Here is a 25,403-nt window from a genome sequence, read left to right on the forward strand (position 1 = left end):
TTCCATTTGATAGCGACAGTAATAAAGTGCCAGCAGTGTCAGTGCGAACAGAATATCTCAGAATTATCACAATACTTTGAAGTGCGGAAAGATCTGTGGTTTGTGGGTACATTGTTCTTTGGATCCCAGGAATTGTATAATGGGGAGCCAAGCCGCATAGAGATTCTGGTAGGAATCAGTGAGGATCACAGTGATTTTCTACAATGGTACTAATGTCCACACTGTGACCCACCACTGTGCGACTATCGGGACTTTGGTCAGTTTTCAGGACATGGCTAAAGTTAGTCTAGCTGCTACCAGGAGTTGCGTTGCCACCTGCGCTGACTGACCTTGCAACGGGTATCCTGCATCGTCAGCCATGTCGCCCAAGACAATCACTCTGCGGGCCAATGGAAGGCTAGGCCCTGTAAGCTCTCTAATGTGCAAGGATATCTTCTTCCAATACAGCTGAGAGCGGGGGTAAATCCACCGGAAATTATCCAGTCTTACTTTCTCCTCACATCCCCTCCAACATCTGTCTGAGAACCCAGGGTCGATTTCATGTAAGCGACTGGGGGACATATACCATCTACACAAGAATGTATACCCACATTCTTTCATCGTTGTGCATCAAGACACCTTGTGGGCTCTTTCCCATATGCGCGACAAAGGGTTCCTGCTGAATGTCACTTCCCAATTCAGCCTGCCACTTCGACATGTAATGAAGGATATCCGAGTCATCCGCTGGGTCAAGCAGCCTATGAAAAGTGGTTGTACACTTTGAGCTAAGACCCTCTGACAAAGTCAGTTGTATCCCTTTGGGTTCTAGGGTCCCCCTACCTCTTACGTCCTTGTTTGTTACTAAGTGGCAAATTTGGCTGTACCTGAACCTTTCCCCTTCATGAATCCCAGATCTGTTTTTGCATGCTTCGAAGGTCAACGGGGTCGAGTCCGCATACATGTGACCCAGCCAAAGTTTCCCTGCGAGACACCATCCCTGGGCTGAAATCTTGATTCTCTAGTACCAGGGACTTGGAGCCCAATCGTACTGGGATTCCCAACATTCGCATCCCCCTGTCCCACTATGCTTTAATCGTGCTTAATAGTTTACCCCCTATCCTCCCGAGCTCTGGGTGTGACAAACGGGGTGTTTCTTACCGGATCCCTCCCTCAAGTCGCACATAGGACCAATCTGAGCTGTAACAAGATACCCTTTGAGTGAGGGTATCCCTAAGTCTCCCTGCCAGGGGAGATGGGTTTAATTGGAATCTTGACTGAAACGTGTGAAACACATATAGCAGTTTGGGGTTAAGGGACATCTTGACTGCTGCTACCCTCCCAATCAAGACATTTGCTGGAGCTCCCAATTTTCTAAGTCGTCCTCACATTCCCTGAATAAGCTTGGGAAATTTGCCTTATAAAGCATGTCCAGCCGGGGAGTCAAGTACATTTCTAAGTATTTGATTTTATCTGTTGACCAACTGAGTTGCAGGGAAGGGAGAATGTTTTGTAATCCCTTGTCTGGTTCCCCAATGTTCATTCCCACCGACTTCCTGTAGTTGATAGAAAATCCTGAGAGAGCCCCAAACTGATCAATTTTCTCTGCCTGTGGAACTGAGCGTACCGGGTCCCTTAGGTATAAAATAATGTTGGTGTATAGTCTGATTTTATGCTGATTTGCCCCAACTGTGATCCCCTTATGCCCGGGTCTTCTCTTATTAGATGGTGTAGGGAAGGCATGGTATCACAAGTATTGACACTGACACAATGGATACAATTTGTAAAACCTTTTTGAAAATGTTGGGATTGGATAAACTCCTATTTTGCCCTATAACTAAGATGGGAGTAGTCTTGACCATCAAACGATAAACAAAACAGTCCTAGTGGAGTCTTTCAAATCAAAATGGCCTAGGCTAACAATACCTAATGCCTGCCCTATCTTTTGTACGAAAAGTGTAAAAAGGAGAAATGTATGCAAAAGGAAAAATCAGTGTTCAAATGATAATGTGGCTGAACCATCTCTCACAGCCATTAAGTCTCACAGAGTAATGCAATCCTTATAGGCAGGATGACACACTCTGGATTGGTTTCTTACACAATACACAGTTCAAAACCATGGATCGAGGTCCGCCTGGCCTTCTACGTTATACACAGTTTAAAACCGTGGATCGAGACCCGCCTGGCCTTCCACGTTAAAGTCTCTTTCAATAGCTTCCAAAATAATGTTTCAACCAAAACGTTCACTAAGATCCCCCTATGCAGGGCTCAGACCTCTCACGATAAAGATCAACACAACGTTGCAAGGGGCTCCCTTCCCCAAGCTTATTATACTTCGAGTCTCCCTCAGTCGGCCTCGGATGTCGAAGTCTTTCGAGTGTGCGTACCTTTCTTCACAGACCACCGCAGGACCACTTCGACTCAACGTTCACTCTTTAATTTTCTCCTTTGCTGTTTGTTCAAGTTTAAGTTTAAGTTTCAAATAATGTACCTTTCACTGAGACTTTTGAATGGGCTACTTCCTTTTACCGGACCACTCCGTTACTTAGTATCACTGCTCTCACAGCTGCATTTTACATTAAAGAACATTCACAGGTCTGCCTTTCTTCATATCTCATCAACATGCGTGCAGCCTTCACTTGTGATATAACGTTGTGACTTAATTTGCTTTAACACACACCGGTCTCTCGGGTCGCTTGCCAACCGGCTGAGCACGCTTCTTTTCTTGTTTCGCGATCCAATTTACGAGTCCAGGTTAGAGGTTAGGACCACAGACTTGGCCTTGCCTCTACAACTCTGCCGTTCACCCAGGAGGGTCGCTGGCATTCTTGAAACACAATGTAATCTTCACTGGGATCTGGCCACCTCCATATGTCTTTCGCGGTCTGTCGGAGACAACAACCTCCAGTAGGGAAGCCTTGGGGTTTTCGGCCTGCTTCTCTTATCCCTTGGTCTGTTGCTTTGTTGCGGTAGGTGTGCCTTCGTACTCGTGTTCCGCCTTGCTCGGAGTGTGTATTTAGGTGTTGCCTTTTATTCCTGTGAGGAGAGCTAACTGGTATCAGGTGTATGCACTTAGTGTAAAGGGCCTGACTTTGCCTGACCCGATTAATGGGACTTGTCCAGTATGATGTGAGAGAGTTAGTCTGGTTACTCTGTTACCCTCTTCCGGGCCCAGTGTTTGTGTAAAAACGGGGGGGCGGAAGTTGGGACTTCAGAAAATCCATCAAAATAGGATGGGATAGATCTACAAAAAAGGCTGTCTCACCCCCACTCCCCGAAGACCGCTCACCCAGGTGATCCTCCTGCACTGGTCCACACCAAGGTACTGGATCCAAAAGCGATGGCCGTGTCCTGGCCACCTGGATGACGAGTCCCAGAGGACTAGCGGGTGAGACACCCTTTGGTTTCTCAAACAGGCTAGGGTCTCCATAACTAGAGCAAACAGTAATGGAGACAGAGGGTACCCCTGTCTCGTTCCCTTTTTATTATTGATCGGTTTCGTGTGAATCTTATTAACCCTCACTTGGTTCGAAGTAGCCACAAAGATAGCAAGCACCCACTTACAATATTGTGGCCCAAAGCCGTCTTACCCTAGAATCTCTCGCAAATAGGGCCATGCTGTCATGATGCCCGCTCCCGGGGAGCCGGTTCAAGCCCGGCGTCCCCGAAAGCGGACATCCAGTCCCCAAGGAAGGACCCAGCAACCCCATATAGGGGCCCTTTGGACAGTGTCCTGGCGCCTATGGCGCCAGGCTCATAAAAGACATCAGTCCTGGCGCCATAGGCGCCAGGCTCATTATGGGAATGCTTGGGTGCACTTACCTGATGCAGACCATGCTGCAGGATCCCGGCCTCCTTGAGGCCTGAATGGAACTACTTTACCTGTGGGACTAATTTACCATCCGGGCGTGGTCGGGGAAGGATACATACCTGATTGGAGGAAGGATACATACCTGGAACTTCTTCCAAGGCTATTTAAACCCCACCCGAACAGCCACACGTGCTTCGCGTTGTTCTGCATCTAGCAGCTGGACGCTCAACGTGTCTGCTCCTGCATCCTGACTTCTGCCACGCCTGCCAGCATCCTGGATCACCTGCAAAGGAAGAGAAGAAGAGAACAGAAGAAGGAAAAGTCCTTACCTGCTAAATCTGCATCCCGGAGACATCTCGGTGACAATCCTGAAAAGGAAGACTTTAATTTAAAAGCTCATCGCCTCGATCGCTGCAGCGCCGCATTCCACTCACCTTTACAGGGCGCCTCCATGTTCAGCAGCGATCATCCGGATTCACAGTCACGCCCCAGCACCTAGGGAGAAAAAGACCAGAACAAAAGGTGAGAGAGAGAAGGGAATAAGGAAAGTTAAATCTCCATGTTAAGACTTACCTGTTGATTCATTCCCTCTTCATTTCGGGTCCGCGCCGCATCCTGGCATTTCCGGACCCCGGCCCCTAAGGGGAAAAAGAGACATCAGCGTTAATGAGCGAATGAAAAGACATTACCAAAAAACGCTCATTAAAGACTTACCTGATTTCTACAAGGATTTCACCTCTCATCTCGGGTCGGTGCCTGTTCCCCGGCATTCCGTACCCCGGCCCCTATGGGGAAAAAGACACTAGCATTAGTACATTAATGCATGGACACAAGGGGAACCTCTTATCAAAAAACTTACCTGGAAGCCAAGCAAGTTTGGTTCTCACCAATCCGAAAATCCAGTGAAGTAACTGGATACCAACGCGCCCCTGCATCAGAAGCAGGATGGAGAGCTCGTCCTTCCAGACCCTAAGGTGAGACGCTACGAGAAATCACAGAAGGGTTTCAAGGAGGGTGAGAGGGGAAAGTGGGAGGCCGATTGCATTACCCCGCAGACAGTTAATCCCCTATTTTCGCCTACAGAAGGATACTTCTGCGAGCCAGACAAGCCAGATTTGGGGGCCCGGTCCAGTCCGAAATCCGAACCCTGCGCATCACCTTAGAAGAGGTCACAGCAGCGCGAACCAGGCCAGTGCCTCCGTGGGAGTCAGGTGAGCGTAACACATGCCACACTATCAAAGGCTTTATCCGTATCTAAGGAAAGAACGACCGCCGTTTGCCCAGTACGCACCCCAACTTCTATTAGATTCAATGCCCGCCTGACGTTGTTGAATGAAGATCTGGCCTTTATAAACACTTTGTGATCCTCGTTATTCAGCCTAGGCAGGATCCCTGCAAGCCTATTTGCTAATATTTTCGTAAAGATCTTCACATCGCAGTTGAGCAATTCTATAGGCCTATATGAGGAACAGTTGGTAGTGTCCTTTCCCGGTTTTTAAATAAGCGATGTCCTGGATTCACCCATCGTTCCCGAGACCCTCCCGCTCTGCTCGAATGAGTTTAACAACTTCACCAACTGCGGGACTAAGCTATCCCGGAAGCATATATAGAAGGCGTTAGGGAACCCATCGGCCCAGAGGCTTTATTACTCAGGCGGTTTTTTAATAACAGCATCCACCTCTAGGGCTTCGATTGGGCTTTCTAGCTCAGCCCTATCCTCCTCTGAAATTCTAGGTAGCAGGAGTGTGTTGATGAAGGACCTGATTGCACACCGTTTAGCCCCATCTTCCTTCTGAAATTCTGTGAAGTCTGATTGGATTATCTGGACCTTGGCTAGGTCATCCGAACTCTGAATCCCCTCCTGGTTCCGCAGGGCTCCGATCCTATGGCGTGTTGGTTGATGTTAACTTAGCTACTAAGATTTTGTTCGCCTTGTCTCCCCTGGTGTAATAGATTTGCTTGACATGTAAACCCGCCTGTAGCGCCTCTAATTTAGCCTTTGTCACCCTGAGAACCCTAAGGGAACGCACCGTATTACTCTGCTTGTGTTCCTTTTCCCTCCCCGGAGCTCCTGCCTGATTCAAGGCTGCTGTTTTCCCTATAAGCTCTCCCCGAAACACTGCCTTTCCCACGTCCCAAATCAGGTCCAATTAAATTTTTTCCCTTTCGTTCTCTCTAAAGTAATTTTCGATTACTTCATCCATTTCCCGTTTTAATAATGGATCTTGCAGGACTGTGTTGTTTAGCTCCCATGGGGCACACTCCAGGGGCAGTGTTGAGTCCTTGCAAGGTGAGTGTTACTGGTGCATGGTCGGTGTGTTGTATGGACTCACCAGGGCCATGGCCGTCCGGATCATGTCTATTCTAGAGAAGGACGTGTGCACCGACAAATAAAATGTCAAATCCTGCTCTTCCTGGTGATGAAATTGCCAGACCTCTATCACATCCAGCTCCCTCGACATACTTGTAATTGCTCTGAAGTTTCGGAGGTTGGCCTAAGAGGCAGGAGACGTCTTGTCCATTTGTGGGTTAACCACACAGTTGAGGTTCCCCCCTATGATCAGGGTGCCCTCTTTAAACTCCAGGACAATAGGAATCTGGTCTTGGTAAAATTGGTCCTGGTTGTCGTTGGGCCCATACAACCCCACTATTGTCACCAGGAATCCTTCCAGCTGGACCCGTAGGTCTAGATATCTCCCTGCCGGGTCCGCCCTGACCCCCCCCCCTACGTTTAAAAGGGACTACTTTTCTAAACCAGTATCCCCACTCCCCTCCTTTTAACCCCAGCGCTACTGAAGTATCCGTGTGGGAACCCCTTGCTTTTAAGTCTCTTCTCGTCTTGGGGGAGGGGTAACGAAAAAGTCTCTTGGAGTATCGCCACATCCCATCAGTGTCCCCAACCTACCCAGGATTGTTTTGCGTTTTATGGGAGAAAGGATGCCCCTAATGTTCCATGTACCCATCCGCACTTTCAGTTTAATTCTATTGAGATAGACCAAACTAGGTCCGCGATTGAGATCTCCCTGTCGGGTGGTAAGCCAGGTCCGTCGGCCCACCTCTCCCGTACCGTTCCCTTTTGAGTGCTGGTGTGCATTCTACTAAAACGTTTAACCCAAACAACAACCAATCAACAACAAACCTCTCTGGGTGTATCCAAACCAGATTATTGTATGCTCCTACATGGCGACATTTCCCGGCCTCTACACCCCCCACCCCCGACAACTCCCATCCCCTCCGACACCCCCTATCCCTCCTGAAGATCCATCCAACCAACCCACTATAGAGCCTTTCCCCAACAATTTGATCACATTGCTGAAAACTTTAACTCAAGCCTTGTAGCTTTTAAGCATCCTCTCTGAACCTGCGTTAAGCTCCTGTTTTCCCTGCTTCCTCCTCCCCCTCAAAGTGGCCATTTGATATACCCATTTCAGGTTGCATTGTCCATTCGTGTGTCGTGTTTATTTATCCTGGCTTTTCTTTTCCCTTGCCTGTGGGCACACTCAATCAGGGCCGTTTCCTCCCCTGGGACTGAGAGGAGTCCATGTGGTCATCCCCTCCTGATCTTTGTACCTCTCCATCAGGGCCGCCTCATCTTCTTCCTTAGTTACCGTATACTTCTTCCCTTTTACCTCGAAAAGCCGCTTGTATGTAAAGCCCCACCTATAAGGGATTCCCCTATCACACAGCCAGACTGTTACCACGTTCAGTTTCTTGCATCTGAAGAGAGTGGTTTGTGAGAAGTATTGAAACAACTGAAAGTCTGATCCCCGAAAGTGTACCACCTTCTGCTTTCGGGCCTCTCATTGCCCATTCCTTCAGACCGAAAAAGTGGACTATGGTAAGCATACGCTGTATAGACCCCTGTGTCTGGTCCAACAGCAGCTCCTCACTCTTTGCTAGTTTCAGTATATTACGAAGCAGGGCTTCAGAGTACGAGTGCAATTCGCTATCTTCTACCTGCTCAGGGATGCCCTGTATCCTGATATTGTTATGTCTTGAGCGGGTCTCGTCATCCTCCTGTTTAACTGCGACCGCTTCGAAGCACTGTTCCAGAGCCTCCATCTTCTCCAAGAGCACTGCTTGCTCATGGGCCTGATCTAGTTCCACTATTTGTGATTCTGCCCCAGTCGTGCGATCCTGTAAGTCCTCAACCGATCCCACTAGCTTGTCTATGTGTCCCTGTATTTCTTGGGTGAGGTCACGCTTCAGCCCCACTAGCATTGCTTTGATATCTTCCTTTGTGGCCGGAGTTCCAGGGGGATCCCCATTCCCCGGCAGCGGTGAGGCTCGTATGTCGATTTGTTCACTTACTTGCTAGGGTTTCTTGGCTATTCCCTCCTTGCTTTGTCCCCTTCAATGGCTCTTCCTATCTCTGGAAGGATAGGGCACTGCATGTCACTTTATGGTCTTATTACTACCAGGCCTTCCTCAGTGCATGCACCCAAGCCCGCCTCCGGTGGGCAGCGCCACTCCTGTGCGACCTTCAGTGCCCACATGACTGATTCCTGATAAGCTAGTATGGGGCCAGAACCTGCAAGTCTCTTTGCTGAAGTTCACCTTGTCAGAGCAGTCTCTGCACGTCTAGGTGGCTGCCTCTCAGCCCAAATCCCAGGAGGTCTGGACTGCGGGTCAACGGCTGGTTTATCAACACCTCAATCTTCCTAGTTCCTGCACCTGAGTACCCAGACCTCGGCCTCCGGCGCCTCCTCCGGGGGAAACGAATCAAGCTGGTCCAGTGCACTGGCTACTATCTCGGAGAGCACCTCCTTGTGGGTCAGGGTGAAAACCCAATGGGCGGCCAGTAGCCCAAGGCACCAAAGGTCTGGGTCCCAACACACTAACTCTCCTGTCCTTTCACAGGGCTCTGTGCACCTCCGCCTGATTCAGATACCCACAGCACTCTACGGCTCCCGCCCAGCTCATTTCCACCTCAATCCTCCCTGCGTGACCTCACTGCTCTTCCTCAGCTCACCACGAGGGGAAGAGGGGGACATCATGCACCCTCCTCGGCTCAGCGGCAGTACCGCTGCTCGTAGCTCATCTTGCCTCTGAGAGAGCCGGTCACCCTGCCAGAACCTCCTGGCTCCACGGGGCTCTGCATCCTCTTGGGACCGGCCTGCCTTACCCGGGCCGACTCGCCTGCCTGTCTCCACCTCTCGAGCATCCGCACTGCTCGTTCCTCTCGCCAATCCGAGGAAAGGAAGCGGGTTTCCCAGCCCCCGACACTCCGCTGGACCTCCTGGGGAGGGAGTGCTGGGGGGTGTTGAGGCAGTCATCTTCCCCTCTCCTTCCTCACCATGACTCTGCCGCCGAGTCAGACAACCCCAGAGCTGCCATCTTGGCCACTTGGCTGAAGGAGCTAGACGGGGCTGCAATTTCGGACCTCATTTCAGGGGTTTTATTAATTCTGGGTGGATCTCATGGGCCCAGGGTGGGTCACTGACGCTTCCCCTGCATTATTTCCCCAGTGAAGAGAGGAATACTTGCAAGAAATAGGGGTCATCGGCCCCGGCAGCAGGAGTTCACAGCGGTTGAGTACTGGGAAACTGTTTCAACCAGTTCCAGCCACACAGAGCACTAGCCAGAGATACAAAGCTGGATTCTGTTACATTATATGGGGTTGTTAAGTAAACTTTTTGTTTTCCCCAATGTTGTTTTTTGGTTCCTTGATCTTTTTGTTGGGTGGAGGGACTCATTCTGAAGTCCCCCTGCCATCACATCACTTTTTACCTTCTATAAAGTATGATATTGGGTTGCCTCAAAGGCGTCCATTCCAGGGGGTGGCTCAGGTCACACATTTCTGTCTTGATGAGCACAACGTGGACTTAAAATGGTGTTCTGATCATGTGGGCTCTTTATTAGCCTCATCCATATTGGCCATCAGAGGTTTAGGCCAGTATAGGTCCCTAGACTATCCTTCCCACTTCTGTTGGGGGTGGCTAAGCCTAAGTGGCATCCCTACTGAATGGCCAGTATGGTTGGTCTTCTGTCCCTCAGCTCCTAACCTCTTTTAGTTATTGGCTTACCAGACTTTCGCCACTCTGAACACCACTACTTATGTTTTCCATTATACTACATTTTTACTGCAATATCGAGAAGGTACAGACAAAAAGATCTGCACTGGTGGTATCTTTACCTTAGTTGTGCATGTACTTTGCTTGTTGATTGCATGTTATCCATTGATGCATGTGCTCTGCATGTAAAGTATAGCACTCTGCATGTAAAGTATAACAGTCCTCGAATGTAGACAGTTGTCCTAGGGATTGATAGACTATTTACAATACCCTTGCCCCCTCTCGCACTGCAACCCATTGAATATAGACGAATGCCACGCAAAATACGGTCCAGCTGTCACATAGACACTGACATATGAGTCTTCTTTATGCCTTTGCAACATGCGCTGCATGATTCTAAAATTCTTCAACCTAGTCGTCTCTGCATTTCATGGAATATCAATTACTTTCACTGGCATTGTATTGATCCTCTTTTTTACATGTTTGCACAGACTACAGTCTTTCCAAGTGCGTTCATCCATCACAGCGCTTCGAGGCCATTCCAATGGCAGGAGGCGCTATACAAATATCAAATAACATATAAGCTGGGAAAACCGACAAGGTTATGAGAGCCTGAGAAACATGAAAGGGCAAGCACTCTGTGTGAACCATATTGCGTTAAATATGAACATTTTGCATCCAAAGATGGAGAAGCCAGCCTTGTTGCGGGAATCTGCGTAACATGAGTTAGCAAACAACCTATATAAAGTTCATACCGAGAATGAACAAGTCTCCCAGAGAGCCATAAGTCTTTGGGGAGTCCAAGAGCCACAGGCTTGAGTGAGGGGTCAGAAATGAGAGACAGACACAAGGTTGTTGTATTCTTCATTAAAGACATTTTATTAAATAAAAATGGTTGGCAAAACTCCTCTATAGTCCCATTCTAAAGAGGAAATGTCCTACCTAGAAACTAAAACTAAGGATCTGTCTGTGTCAGGATGTCAATAACTGAAAAGCCGTCCTTGTTTCAAAACAACCGATCCTTTCCCCTACACTATAAACCAACAACAAAAGGTGCACGGAAAATGTCTTTAACTTGATGTTTGGAAAAGTGTTCAAAACCAAAGGTATAAAAAAGAATCCAATGAAAATGTCCTCCATGGTGAAAACCCTTGGATCCAGAGGGTGGTTCCCTTACCCTGGATTCTTAAACAGGGTGGCAGAACGTTTCTCTTTAGCTTACAGTGACTTTGTGTCTTCACTGGTTTCACAAAGTTCTTGTTCAAGCAAAAGGTTTTGTAACAGTCTTTCTATAGTAAATCTTGTACTTTGTAGATTGCCTGGTATACTCTCCTGCCAGGATTTATGTGTTTCACAATTCCTTGATACTACTTCAGCTGCCTGGGGAATTCACTTACCAGGTCTTTTAATGCCTTTCACAGTTCTTGGGTGTACCACAATAGCAAATACCATGTGCTGCTTGGTATAGTTATTTGTGGTAGTATTTTCTCAGATTTACTCCTCTCCCCCATATTGGCATCTCATGCTTCTGTATTTGGTTGGGATTTGCGTTTATACTTGTCTTGTCTGCTTTCAAACATTCTTCTTATGGCACCTTTTCTCTGCACTTTGCCTTGGCTGCATTCAAACAAACTTTGCCTTTTGTATATTTTCTGCATTAAACATTCTTCTTATTGGGTGTTGAATTTGTACTTTACCTTTACTGCATTCAAACAAACATTGCCTGTATATTTCCTGCATTAGCAATCTTGTACCATTCAGTCACCTGTTTGCCTTCTCTGCTTTGCTGGCTCCGTCAATGTGCTTTGCGTTCAGGAGCCCCGACGTGTCTGGAAACATCTCCTCCTGCACTGTTTATGTCCCGGTCAATTTAGGTTTAGAAAAACGAGTCTACGTGCTGTATTGCGAGTGCCTGTCACTTTGAACAAACTCCCTTGTCCTCATTCTCGTCTCGGTATCTGAGTGGTTATGGGAGTTGAAGTCCATATTGAATCTTTTAACTCTGGGATGGTTTTTCTTATGAAATTCACATAAAGGTACATCAGAAATAAAAGGTGTTAAATGTGAGTTGTGGGTGTTTGTGCGAAAGGTGGGAACCCAACTAGAATGACAATAGGCCATTAAGAACTCTGATATTAGAGGGTCTTCTTCATGGGGCAAAGGGGAACACTGACTCCTTCAATGAACTCATGACATCTCCCTGGTAGTTGTCTCCTCCCATGTAATTCTCCCTCATACAACCACCCCTGGGGTGAGGATCAGGTAGTGGCTGCTGTCCCCTGGCCACATGGGAGGAGGTCACCGCTGAGAAATCAGTGATGACTCCATTGGATTCATCACGCTTGTTCTCAAGAGACTTGGGGTAAGCAGTCAAATGTTGAAGACCGTTTCTTTTTTAGCTAGTGTCAGCAAGAAAGAGCTGAACTGTTGTCGAACTTTGAAAATAGAACGAGATAGGGAGAAATGTTTTTTTGCGCCAACTTAAATTGTTATAATTCCCTTGTTTGTTAGATTTCAACTTGAAAGAAGGAGATATTGAAATTTGAAGTGTATACCATATGTTAATTGATATTTTTATATATCATGTTTATCATTCGATTTGCCTCTCAAAATTAGCCTCTCTACATGTTTCACCGTTCCTATTCAATTTAGGACGGATCTTCAGGAGAGGTTTAGTATCATACACACATTTTCAATTCAGTAGTGTCCTTTACAAAATAAGGGTATCATTCCTTAACTCAGGAGAAAGTGTCCACATCATTTTAAAATTTCCCACTTTTCTTAGCTGGGTTACAGTTTGTTTTCACTGTACTTTGTTCAGTTTGCCTGAAAGTATAAGGGTAAAAGAATATATATTTTCTGGCTCCAAAATCTGCCTATTCTTGATCATAGAAATGAAGGCTCTGCGTCCGCCTGATGCTCTCTGTTGTCGAACTTTATGAACTATTAAGAAAACTCAAGTATACACGAGGCGCGCTGAGTCTCCGAAGCAAACACGTTTGCGGAAAAAACTGAACTGAGGCTATGGGCGCCTTGGGTCCTATTTATAACATCCGGTGACGCCGCCCTCAATGGAGGCCTTCGAGGGACATCGACCCGATGCCATCGACACAGGACGCCCTCTGCCGAAAAAGTTTATGAAGTACACAGCTGTGGACATTACATGTCAAAGATGTGGAATACGTTGGAGGAACATCCAGTCGAAAGAACGTTACCAGTGTGTAAGTAACTTGTTCTTCCTTCCCATGGTTTTCCTCCTTGTCCCTGCTCTTTAGTCTTGGAGTTTTCCTCAATTCCCTTACGCCCTCACCAACCTTTCCAGCTACCTAGATACCTTGTTGGTTCTTGCTGGCTTCCTCCGGTTGGTCGGGGGCTCTTAGCTTCGACCTTCTCGCAGCTTCTCTAGCTTTCTGACGGGCTGCAGCGTTCCCACATCATGGCTTTGCCTTCCGTGTGTGCGTTAGGGCTTGCGCGCACCATCCAGGTTCTTCCCACGCCCAAACCTTCTCTTGGCCAGGCTTCCGTCCTGTTCCTCTTTGCTCGACCGAACAGGGACGTCTCGAATCCCTCGCTTTTGCTTGAGCACTGGTTTCTTCCCAGTGCTCTGCCTAACCACTTTCTCTTTTGCGGTTTCTCCAGGGAGGACTTCTTTCTTTGGTAAGTCCATCCAGCAAAACAACTAGAACGTGCATATACGTTCTCTTGAGGACTCTTCATTGCTCTGAATGTTCTCCTCATCCCATTACCCTCCAGGGAAGTCTTTCTAAGGTCATCCCTACTCTTCCTCCTCCCAGTTAATCTTGTTGTTGTTTCTTTTATTTTTTACATTTTTTTTTTTAGTTTCACAGCTGGAGCGGCAACATTACAATACAACAATCAGCAACCTCTGAGTAGGTCTACCACAAACTATAGCGATTTCCTCTTCTCAACCCTCCTGCCCCGCCCACCGTCCCTCCCTCTCTCATCTACGCCCCCTGGGTCTAAGAATGTCCGTACCAGCCGTGGTTTGAAGGTTAAAGCTGGGAATTTCTGGTCGTATTCCAGCAGGGGTGACCAGATTGCTTGAAATTGGTGGAGCTTTCTTTCTTTTGCGGAAGACACCCTCTCGACTATCAAAATGTCCCAGACTTTAATCCACCATCGCCCCAAGTCTGGGCCTTCTGCCATTTTCCAACAGCGGGCGATAGTGATGCGCGTCGCCAACACCATTTGGTGCTTCCCCGATTTTGGGTAAACCCCTTCACATGGTGCCCCTAGTAGGAGGGTCTTTGGGCATAACGGGAGGCAGGTACCAGTAACTTTGTGAATAACCTGTATAATGTTCTCCCAGAAGGTCCGTATTATGGGCCAATCGCACCACATGTGGAAGTACGAGCCTTGCGCCCTGCAATTCTGCCAACAGGTGGGGTGGACTCAAGGTTTGGAAGTAGTGAATCTGCACTGGTGGGTAGTACCACCGGAACAACAGTTTCAGTGCGCATTCGTTGTTCGTCACACATTTGGACGAGGCACGGCTTCTTGTCCAAATCTCCATCCAAGCTACATCGTCCAACTGCAGTCCTAGATCTGTTTCCCAAAGGGACATGTATTTTGGGCGGCGCGGGGACAGGAGGTCTTTGCGCAGTAATTTGTACAGTTTGGAGATCCCTCCCTTATATACAGGTTCCCCAATATTAAGTTCCAGTGGGCATAGGGGTCGCATGGTTTTCTCCTTTATTTCAGGGTGAGTAATCTAATGGCAGAGCTGAATGTACATGAACCTCTTCCCTTTGGTGAGTTTGAATACTTTTTTACACTCTTCGAAAGAGCGTGGCTGGCCCTCAGTATAGAGTTGCCCCAGAGTGCTTAAGACTCCCTCTTTCCAGCTCTTGAATGCTCCCTGCGGCATATCTGGTGTAAAGGCTGGGCCCACACTCCTAGCAATTTTCTTCCTATGCAGGACACCGTCCCACATCCTCAGAGTGGTTTTCGTCAATGACAACAGGTCAGGCCATTGCTTACGCAGTGAGAGTGGGATAAAGAGCAGAAAACGGAGGGGCACAGCACATTGTGCTTGTTCCATCTCCAACCACCTCAGAGCCTAGGTGTCCGCTGACCAAGTGGGCAGGTGGGATAATGGGGCAGCCTCTGCCTATTTGAGAAGATTAGGGACCCCCAGTCCTCCTAACCCGAGTCCCCCCCCATCATCACCCTTCCCGGGATCCTCACTTTCCTCACCTGCCAGATAAAACCCAACACTTTGCGCTGGAGTCTGTCCAGTACAGATTTAGGGGCCTCTACAGGGAGGCACAAGCAGCAATATAGCAGCCGGGGGAGGAGATTCATTTTCACAGCAGTAATCCATCCCATCAATGAGATTTCTTGTCCCCCCACCTATCTAGGTCGTGTTCCAATGCCTTAAGTAAAGGAGGAAGGTTAGCCCCATAGAGGTCTCTTGGAGAGGCCGTCAGGTAGACCCCCAGGTAGGCTATGGAGGTCCTATCGCAGCGGATTGGGCAGATAGCCTGGGCCGCCCTTACCTCCTGTGAGGATAGGCCCACCCCCAGTGCTACAGATTTCACGAGATTAATGTAAAATCCAGTCATCTGTCTGAAAGAGTGAAGCTCCTGCAAGGCCGCCTGTAAGGAGGGATGATGTTAGTGATAGAGAGGAGCACATAAGATGCGTACATTGAGATTTTATGGGGGCGCCCCTTACCATCGGGCCTGGATTGCATTATTCCTTCGGATATGCTGAGGCAGGGGCTCCATGATAAGAGGAAACAGGAGGGACGATAATGGGCATCCCTTACGCGTACCGCAAGTGATGGGAATTGGGGGGGCGAGTGTTCACGGTTGATCTAAAGAGAGGTGTTGGGGGTAAATAGTTGGCGGCTATCAACTTTCTAAACTGCGGGTCGAAGGCAAACGCCTCCAGGGTCAGACGCAGAAAAGACCAGTTCACCCTGTCAAATGTTTTAGTTGCGTCCAGTGCCAGGAGGGCCAGTTTCTCATTGTTACGTGCGGCCAGTTCAATCAAGTTTAGCGCCCGCCTGATGTTGTCCCAGTTTTCCTGCCCAGGATGAAACCTGTCTGATCCAGGTCAATCAGTCGAGGAAGAAGTGGGGTTAAGCGGTTCGGTATCGCCTTGGAATAGATATTAGCATCGATATTCGTAAGTGAGATAGGCCTGTACGAGGCACAGTCCTTAGGATCCTTTATGGGTTTCAGAACCCAGATAGTGTTCAAGTTTCTCATCAAGGGCTTTACACTTCCCATCTCCCAAAATGAGTTGAACAAGGATGTCAAGGGGGCGAGCAGCTGACCACTAAACAGTTCATAAAATCTAGGGGAAAAGCCATCTGGGCATGTGGTGTGGGACTTCAGAGTTTTAATTACTGCCTCCACTTTTCCCTGTCGGAACGGAGCTTTGAGCGCCTCCCTCCCCATCTTCCTGTGCCAGTTGGGGTAGGGATGCCCCTGCAATATATAGCCTCGGCACTTCCATTGATCAATTCGTCCTGGCCATGCTCTCCAGGAGGTGCTGCTATGCGATTTGCATTTTTTCCTGTTCTCCATATTGTATTACCCCTGCTTGGTTTCGGAGGCCTGCAATAAAGTTTTGTCTTTTAGTTTTTGCTAGCTTCTTCGTTCGGAGGTGGTTAGCCTTATTGCTTTTGGCATAGTGCGCCTGTTTAGTTGATAGTAGGGTCTGTGCCGTCTACTCTGAATATAGGGCCTCCAGTTTATTACGTGCCACCTGTAAGGCTGCATGCACCTTGGGTGACCATCCCTTCTTATATTTACCCTCAATGTCCTTTATCTCCTGTTCCAGACAATCTTTTGACTGTTTCTTCTTTTTGTAATATGCCGCTGTGTGTGCTATTAAGTGCCCTCTAATAATCGCCTTCATGGCGTCCCATGTGGTGGCTGGGGAGGTGAGTCTGTGGGTTTTTCTCGGAAATAGTCTTTAATTGCTTGTGCCACCTCATCTCTCAGAGCCAGGTTGTTTAATATCGGGTCATACAGGTGCCACTTTGGTCTGGATAATAGGGTCAGGATACAGGACCTAATTTGTAGAGACACCGGGGCGTGGTCTGTGAGAACCTTCGGGATGATGACCACCTTATTTGTGAAGGATAAAAGCTGGGGCAAGTCTATGTGTGAGGAGGTGCGGTGGACATGTGAAAAGAAGGTATAGGGCCTCATTACACGGAACGCGGTAAGTGTTTACCGGTACCGGTAAACCCTTACCGCCTTACTACTAGGTCCTTTTGCCAGACCCGACCTCAACGGCTGGTTTTAGCAGCCGTTAAGAAACGGGCCTGCAAAGGGACCATGGTGCTAATTACGGAACCGCAATTTGCGGTACCGTAATTAGCTCCTTCCCCATTCCCATTGAGCCCTATGGGGGCAAAAATGGGAATGGGGAAGTGCCTTGGTGAATGGGGAATTACTGCCCCCGCTCACCTTGGAGTAGGGTGGTAATTCCGCCATCCACCAAGGCGGACACAGTAAAATACCGGCGGCAACCATGGTGCTAATAGCGCCATGGTTACCGCGTACCGTGTAATGAGGCCCATAGTCTTTTTCCTCTGGGTGCAGTACCCTCCAGGCGTCAACCATACCCAGAGAATGGAACAGGTGGAGAATTTCCAGGGCAATTTTAGTTTTTGGCGGCTGGCGCAAGCGATTTATCCTTATCCGGATCCGGGACCCCGTTGAAGTCCCCTCCGATAATGATCTGGCCTTCCAAGAATGGGAGGAGGGCGGACTCTACGTTTGCCAGGAAACACTCCTGACCCTCATTCGGGGCATACAGCGAGACCATCGAGTACAGTTGTCCCAGGAGCATCCCTTTCACCCCCATCAAACGAGACCCCCGGGTCTGCAATAGAGCCTAATTCCTGGAATGGGATGTCTTTAGCCACTAGAATGGCTGTCCCCCCCTTTCTTAGTGCCCCCCCGAGGCCGGGAACTCTCTGCTCATAAGGCAGGCACCTCTGGCAGTAGGTGGGTCTCTAGGAGCAATACAACTGTCCCCTCCAGCTCTCTCAGGCGTTTCAGTATAGCCTTCCTTTTCACCTGAGAATTGAGGCCTTTGACGTTCAGGGTGATGAAGTTCACTTCCTGATTGGCTTTGCCAAGCTCTCTTCAGTTGACCCTTCTCAGGGAGAGTGGTGGGGGTGGGTCAAACGATCAGAAGCTGCCATTCAGGGTGCAGGGGTTTCTGCATACCTACTCCAGCTGAATTTTCCTTTAATAAAAAAACATAACTGTGAATTGAGTCCGAACTCTGGACTCAACTGTTCGACTGCCACAGGTCATCGGCAGTACACTCCAAGGGCCTTTAGGTGACATCCACCCTGGAGTCTGGCTTAGACCGTGTGAAGCCCGCCGGTACTAACATTATGTATCATGTCTCCTTTAGCTCCGTCGGGTCGGCCATCTGTGGCAACGGGCGGAAGCGATATATATTTTGGATTCTATCGCCGTTGCTCGTTGCCCAAGGTAGGTCAGGCTGTCGGGGGGGCCCTCTATCTTTTATTTTGGCCCTTCTGGGTCCTCATCCAGGCCAGCCATCATTATTGCCTCCTTCATTGTGTAGAAGTGGACTTGAGTGATCACATCCGGCGGGGGTTCAGTATCTAAGCCCCTTCAGGGGACGTAGTCTGTGGGTGCGATCCGACACGAGCTGGGACTTCTCGAGGTGTGGCAGAAGGGATTGAAATGGGTCTCCTATATATTCCCCTAGGTTTTGGTCTGGGACTGTTGACGGCACTCCCCTGATTCATAGGTTGTTCCGGCTGGCCCTATTCTCCATGTCCTCCTGCTTGTACTCCAAGATCTAATTTCTGTTGTTGAATTTCCAAAAGTGACGCTGTATGTTCCCGAGTCAGGTCCTCCGCTTCTCCCAGTCTTTGCTCTGCCTCTATTACTCTTTGGTCCGTCTGCTCGAGTTTGCTGGTGAGTTCTGACATACAGGAGCGGAATTCCTATTTGATGTCCAACGTGAAGGCCTGGATGTCTTCCTGAGTGGCTACTTGTCCGCTCCATACAGGGCAATCAGGCGGGATCCCTGTTTGATCCATCCAGGCGATGGTTGTGGCAAGGACTTGGCTGTCTCCAGCTTCTTCCCTTTTCCCCCGGAAGCAGCATGGTGGAGATATCACTCACTCTTCAAAGATTTAAGGTGTTTGGCCATTCTGGTGTTCTCCCTCCACACCACGCCGCGTTCCTGTCCGTGTAGGGGTTCTCGAAGGGTGTTTCAGGGGAGCACTGCGCTTCTGGCTCCGGGCTACCACAGCACTTGTTGGGGTGAGTCGAGTGATTGGTGGGCTTTATGGTCCACTTTCACCAAGACCGCGGGGGAAGGCAATCAGCTAATGGGGAGGACCAGTATCGAAAGGGCAGTTTCACTGGATTCCGAAGGCGGGCAGTGCTGCAAGGGCGGGATCCCTGTTTGATGCAGAGGCGTCTGTGAAGAGAGGCCGCCTCCTATGTGGGCCTCATACTTGCACTGCTGGCGGGTGAGAGAGGCCCTTCAGTCCCCATAGCAGGCCTCTTTGCATTGACCAAGTCCAATTTCCAGGCGCACAGGCCTGCTGGAGCTTCTGTCAGGCCCCCTCTTCTCTTGGTGTCCTATGAGAAAATGCGGCAAGGGGGGGAGGCAAGCACCTCACTTCTTGCTCTTTGGGCACTGTAACATGTTACCCCCACCGGGTGATTTCTCCTCTTATTCAGTGCCCCCTCACCTCAGCCGCACACTCACCAGCAGTATGGCTTGATTTCTTCGGATCGCAGGACTGGGTGTGTTGCGGGAGCCACTGGTCACTGCCTGCAGGAAGTGGAGGGAGTCCCCAGAGGCCGAGTCGCCTGTGTATCCAGTCATAGCCTTCCGTCAGGGTTCCTCCCACTGCCCTTCACTGGATTTCTGTGCCAGTAGCAGAGTAATGGCTGCTCGAGCCCTGCGCCCCGCCTGGAGCTCCCGATCCACGCGGCACCTCGATGCGAGGGCGATGGGGAAGCCCTTTGCCTCCTGCCACCCCGCGACGGCATTCTGGAGCCAGCGATTGACTCCTGGGGTTCAGTTGAGAGATGCTCGCGGTCGGGCCGCCTGGATCGCTGCAACGCTGTGGTCGGCCCCGCTTGGGGTCCTAGTGACACTCCGTGCCTCAGGCTTGCTCCGGAGCACCAGCGACTTCGCTAGGATCACAGGTACACTCTACCTCTCAGACCCGCACTGTGTAGTTAGGTAGCAAGGCCCCTTGGTGCCAGTTGATGACATAATCTGCTGGGGAATTTCATTATCACCAGTACACCGACGGTGTGCTTCTCTTCCCTTCCTCTTCCTTATGGCCGTCCGCCATCTTTGGGTACTGGAGCCATGGCTCCAGAGGGTCGCAGCTTTTGACATCAGTTCTAAGCGTTCTCGGTCCGCATTTGGACTGCTGGTGCACGGGCTCTTCCTATCATGGATAAAGGCTTCACCGACATGCGGAGCCCCGCGAAATCAGGTATATGCTTTCAAAACATCGGGCTTCATTGGGAGGCCCTTAGCAGCACAGCCACATCGGTGGCGCTGCTGGCCATGCCCCCCAATCTTGGGTTTTTAATGCTATAGAGGCAAATGGAAGTGTCGGGTACAGAGGATTGAGTGAAGGGATAGGAGGATGGGTAGGAGGTGGGTGGAGGTGAAAGGGTTGGCATACCACATTTCCCCTTAGATGGTCGTCCTTATCCCTAGAGGGGGGGGGAGTCTTTCCCCATGATATCCTCCTGCTGAGTACCACTCCCAGGGGGACTATCGGGTAGCAGCCTCACCTGTCTGGCCTCAATGGAAGGGTCTCCCCCTCGGGGGAAGTGACGACATCTAAAGGTTTGTCACATGGATTAGAGTAGTGTGTTTGAATACCTATAATACTGGGGGTTAAGCAAAGCACCCTGTTTACATAAGCAATATGGCCGGTAACACCCCCACCTCCGAGTGTCATATTGCCATTAGTACCCCAGTATATCGCACTGCAACCGTTTCTCGAATTATAGGAAAAAAAAGCACAATAAATGGGCGCCAGGGATCGGGGAGAAGGAACTACACCTAGTACCTTCTCCCTCTCCATGGCGGCCAGTCACGGAAAGAACTCTGGACCCCGCAGAGGTTGGAGCCTTTTTCGGGCAGGTAAGGCCCTGGCGAGGGCCCATTGAGCTTGTGTTTTACAAGCTCATTGACCCTCATCAGGTACTAATATTCAATCTTGTTATTTTTCTGTCCCTCAAATAACAGTTCGTTATGCGCATATCATTTCTTAAGGTGGAGGTCTGAGAAACAAGAAATCAATCTTTGCCGAGTTGGCTACCTTTATCTGTTTCACAGTATTCTTTGTTTGAAAAGCAATATTTACACATCTTAAGTTAAAATAAGTGCTTTGATGTAGTTTCGCAATTGTCACAAATGTATTTAAAATGCTACTCTATGCATCGTTACCATTATTTTCAAAGACACTGAATCATATGTATTTTATTTAATAATGCAATTATGTTTTGCTTTTGTGGAATGTAGTTTTTGAGGCTGAACATCATTCACTTTGTATTTTTTTCTAGGCAGTGCCCTGGTGAAAGTATTCTTTACCAGTGGGTGGAAAAGATAAGAGAACTCCTTGTAGAAAAATCATGGTCAGTTGATTCAGGTACAGATAAATGTTGTTTGAATTCCAGTAATGTTCAAATCCTGTTATGTAGTTTGGAAATCATGTTTTCTTTTTTTTTTTTTAAAACATTTATTTATTGATGGTCTTGACAGATACAACATGACATCCCAACTCCCATATCATAAGATTTACATTTTTCGATGGCACATCATAATCATTCTGTGGGAAATCATGTTTTCTAGTGTCTTCTGTTCAGTCCCAACGAGGAACAGGAAATATGTGCGGAACTGCGATTTAAAAAAAAAACTCTTTATCCATTTCATCACAGTGCATACAGTACATATTGTTAACTAAATTAATGTTTTTCCCCCAGCGCGACAACTACATATACTTTTCTTGAATCCTTGAACCCCCAAAATCCAGCAGAAAGTAGCTTAAACAAACACAAGTAGCGGCTCCTTTACAGTTCACCATCTTCTTTCCAACGCTCGTATATACTGACCAACGGGTTCCCAAATGTACACCGGGCAGGAGATATGCGGTGCTGTTTCACGAAAAGTAGATTCCATGTTGCAGTTCCAAGTTCTGTGCTGCAACCATTCTTGAGTCGACAACAACGCAGTGCTACTCCACTTTTTCATAATACTTCGCTTGCCAACAATTTGGAAGTTTGACAGAATATTGCAGTCATTCTTATTAATATCTGACAGCCTAGCAAATAAACAACACAGGGAGTCTAAAGGAATCGCAATGCCTGGAATCGAGCAGGATGTGGCTATTTTAAGATTCCAGAATTGGATCATTTTCGGGCCTGCCCAGATCATGTGGGCAAAAACAGCCTTCTGAGTGTGACATTTGGGGCATCGCCCGCTATGCTTTGGGTCAAATCTTTTTTGCTTATACAGATATACAGAGTAATGTACGCTTGATGTAAGATTTTCTATTGAATGAGCGGAGTGGTGTGAGAGTGGGTAGTCTGTGGCAGTCCCTCTGTCTTTCTATAGTGGCTACAGTGTTTTTTGGCGCCATTTCCTTCAAAACCAGAAGGCAGCAGCGGAGCGGAGCGGAGTGGTGTGAGAGTGGGCCGTCTGTGGCAGTCTAATGGCGGCTAGGGCGGATGGCGGAGATTCCCTGGACCAGAGACATAATACCTCTGGTGGCGAAGACAAACCACAAAGGCTGCGGAGTGCCAACAGCCCCTCTACCCTTTTGTTGGCTTCCTCACTCTCTAACGACGCTCATTCAACTTTACAATCTAATATCCTATCTTGTGTAGGCTCTCTAAAGCGGCCAGGAGGCAAACTACAAAATATTCCATTAAAAAAACTGCCTAAATTAATAGTTCAACAGCATAGTGCAAAAAGTAATCCTCTTTCTCAGAAACACAAACAAAAACTTTTACCGGAGGGGGGGCTCGAGCATATGTCCGGATCCACTCCGACTGGGGACGCTGGCAACAAGAAGAAACAAACGGAGGAGCTCGGCGCTCTCGAGCCGGAGACGGGCTCCATCAACAGGGGAGCCGCAGCGCCTCAGTCCCAGCCTCTGATGGTGGCCAGCGCGGGGGGACCCCCCTCGAAGGAGGGGAGGCCTCCCGTGTCGGAAGCCAGGAGGAGCGGGGGACGGGCTTTGTGTTGGCAGAGTCACTAACTGAGGCTAACTGCAGCCCCACGGGACAACAGAGCAGTGGGGAAGCCTCACCTTGACAGCAGCCCGAGGTCGAAGACGGCTGCAGGGGAAAATCGAGCGGAGTTGTGCAGCCTGAGGCCCGGCCCCTGCACCAGGCGGACGACGCAGAGGAACCGTCCCTCGAAGGAGGGGGGGCCACCCGGGTCGAAAACCATGGGGAGCCGCGGCCGGGCAGCGCAGGTCCCGCTGCACCCATGGAAGTTCAGCATGCCCCTCAGTATCCTTGCGATGAAACCAGAGATTCTGGGATAGAGAAGTCTTTTAACTCGACTTCTCCTGGTACCGCTCCCCCACAGCGCCATCAGGTGGCCACAGACATTTCTACAGCGACTCCTTTGGTAAAAACAACAAAGGCTCAAGTACATAACACTTCGACTTTACCATTAGCCATACGTGCCGAAATAAAACAACATGAAAGAAATAACCCACAGGCTCTAGAGGGGGAGCCTAAGATTACGGACGAGATGATTGTAATATCGCCCTCACCATCATCTTCCCCCCCTGGGCCCCTTACACCCTGAGACTACTGAACCTAAGCTCGCCAAGTCCAGAGATCTGAGAGAAGGCAGCAAACAAGGGGTACTTACTAGACAACCGCATGGAATTCCATTTAGGCTGCTAACAAAGAAAAATGTTGATCTCCCTACAGCCAATAAGCGAACAGCAGCAAAAAAGCCCCCGAGATCTACCAGTTCAGCAACTCCATCGGCGAGTCTACACCTGGAAAATTCCCTGAAAACGCTTTTTCAAAGACAAGCTAAAAAGAAACTTCACCAATCAGGGCTTGGGGAAATTTCGGACGCAGACTTGCTAGAAGCACTTCTCGAACCTTTACTCACAGCCTCATCTGGCTCTCAGAAGAATATCCCTAGCAGCGGGAACCATGTACCGACATCACATCAAAAGGAGCAAGCTGAAGACACTCTCAATCTTGGGCCAGCGGTTTTACCAATCATTATGGAACTACAAGAAACTCGGCCAGAGGAAATGCTAACTTTACCATCGTTGCCAGCTAATAATGAGTCTTACACTGAAGCCCCAATTTCTTTGGTGTATGATCAGATAACTCAACCTCAACTGGGAAGCTTGAACTCCATTCCCCAGTCAGACTGTACAGGCCCATCAACTGCCTTACCGGGGTCATTGGAAATAAATAGCTCGGGCTTATATGAAAATGAAAGCCCAATGCTTCAAAACTTTGAGAAAAGGAACTTGGCGGCTAAGCCCATCGCCCTGACAGTTCCCTTGGACATTGAACCACACGAGGGAAATGGAAGTAAAGAGACTTTGCTAGATCCCTAGGAGGGTTTTATTCCGAGGTTGCCTACTGCTCAACACAAACCTAAGGAATTGCTGCGGTTATGGCCGCCCTCATCACCTGTGAGTTCTTCATCTAATAGAAGATCAAGTGAGTCTTTCTATACTATCCCAAAGGAGACTCCGTCGAAAAAAGCAGACTTTATGTAAATTATGTCTGCTGTAACAATCGCATTAGCGCCATTCTGTAAGCTATATGAGGCAATCAATGACTCCTTGAAAGATCATACATCTATCTTTGCGATGATGAACTCAAAGCTCATCTATGTAGAAGGCTATATTAATGCTCTGGAGAGAAGGAAAAATTACTCAGCTGGCATTTCCCATCTACATCAAGCTGAGTTCATGGAACCCTTACCAGTCTTAAAGGATAGTTCCGGGACTTTTTTTTTATTGTCCCTACGGTTCGGCCATGTGTTTTTAAGCATAAATCGGTAGATCGTAGAAAACTTTCCTATGGACCTTACCCGACTTTTCGTCCATTAACGCACTCGAAATCAGCCGCCATTTTCTGATAATCCTATCATTTCCCCCCATCGACCTGGCTCACCTGCTTTTGCGGCACTAAATCAAATCCCCCGCCCCTGAGCATGACATCAGCAGACGCGTACCGCCCATTTCCCAACGCCAAAGCACGTTTCGTGTCAACAATCGCTGCGCCTCAGCTAATGAAGTGTCGCCATGGAAATGGCAGGACGCCTCTTTCCTCAATAAGTATAAACACACCGTTTCACAACACACAGCAGCAGATTTTCGATTCCATTACTCTCTCTGTGTTACTTTGAGTATTCTGTGACTCGTTTCTGTGCTCTGGTCAGCTACCTTCGCCGCTTCTAGGCCTTGTGAACACCTGTACCATCTCTGTAAATTATTTTACTTTCTTTACCACACAATGGCTACAATAATGCCGTATATGTACGAGCCCGAGTACACCGAGCAAGAACTACTGGAAAGGCAAGCACGCGAAAAC

At 48.7% G+C, this 25,403-nt stretch overlaps 1 protein-coding gene across 7 annotated transcripts in view; it reads left to right on the plus strand.

The window, feature by feature from the left end:
• Window positions 1-25,403, plus strand: part of IMPACT (impact RWD domain protein) — a 624,075-nt gene that overhangs the window by 137,928 nt on the left and 460,744 nt on the right. For 6 of the 7 annotated variants that reach the window (XM_069620926.1, XM_069620927.1, XM_069620925.1 and 3 more), the window contains one exon: window positions 21,381-21,466. In XM_069620926.1, coding sequence (XP_069477027.1) covers window positions 21,381-21,466 — 86 coding nt within the window. The remainder of the gene's footprint in view (window positions 1-21,380; window positions 21,467-25,403) is intronic. The other variant, XM_069620928.1, reaches the window with a different exon arrangement.

The sequence above is a fragment of the Ambystoma mexicanum genome, chromosome 5q (assembly GCF_040938575.1).
Source record: "Ambystoma mexicanum isolate Mex_15411 chromosome 5q, UKY_AmexF1_1, whole genome shotgun sequence".
Lineage (NCBI taxonomy): Eukaryota > Metazoa > Chordata > Amphibia > Caudata > Ambystomatidae > Ambystoma > Ambystoma mexicanum.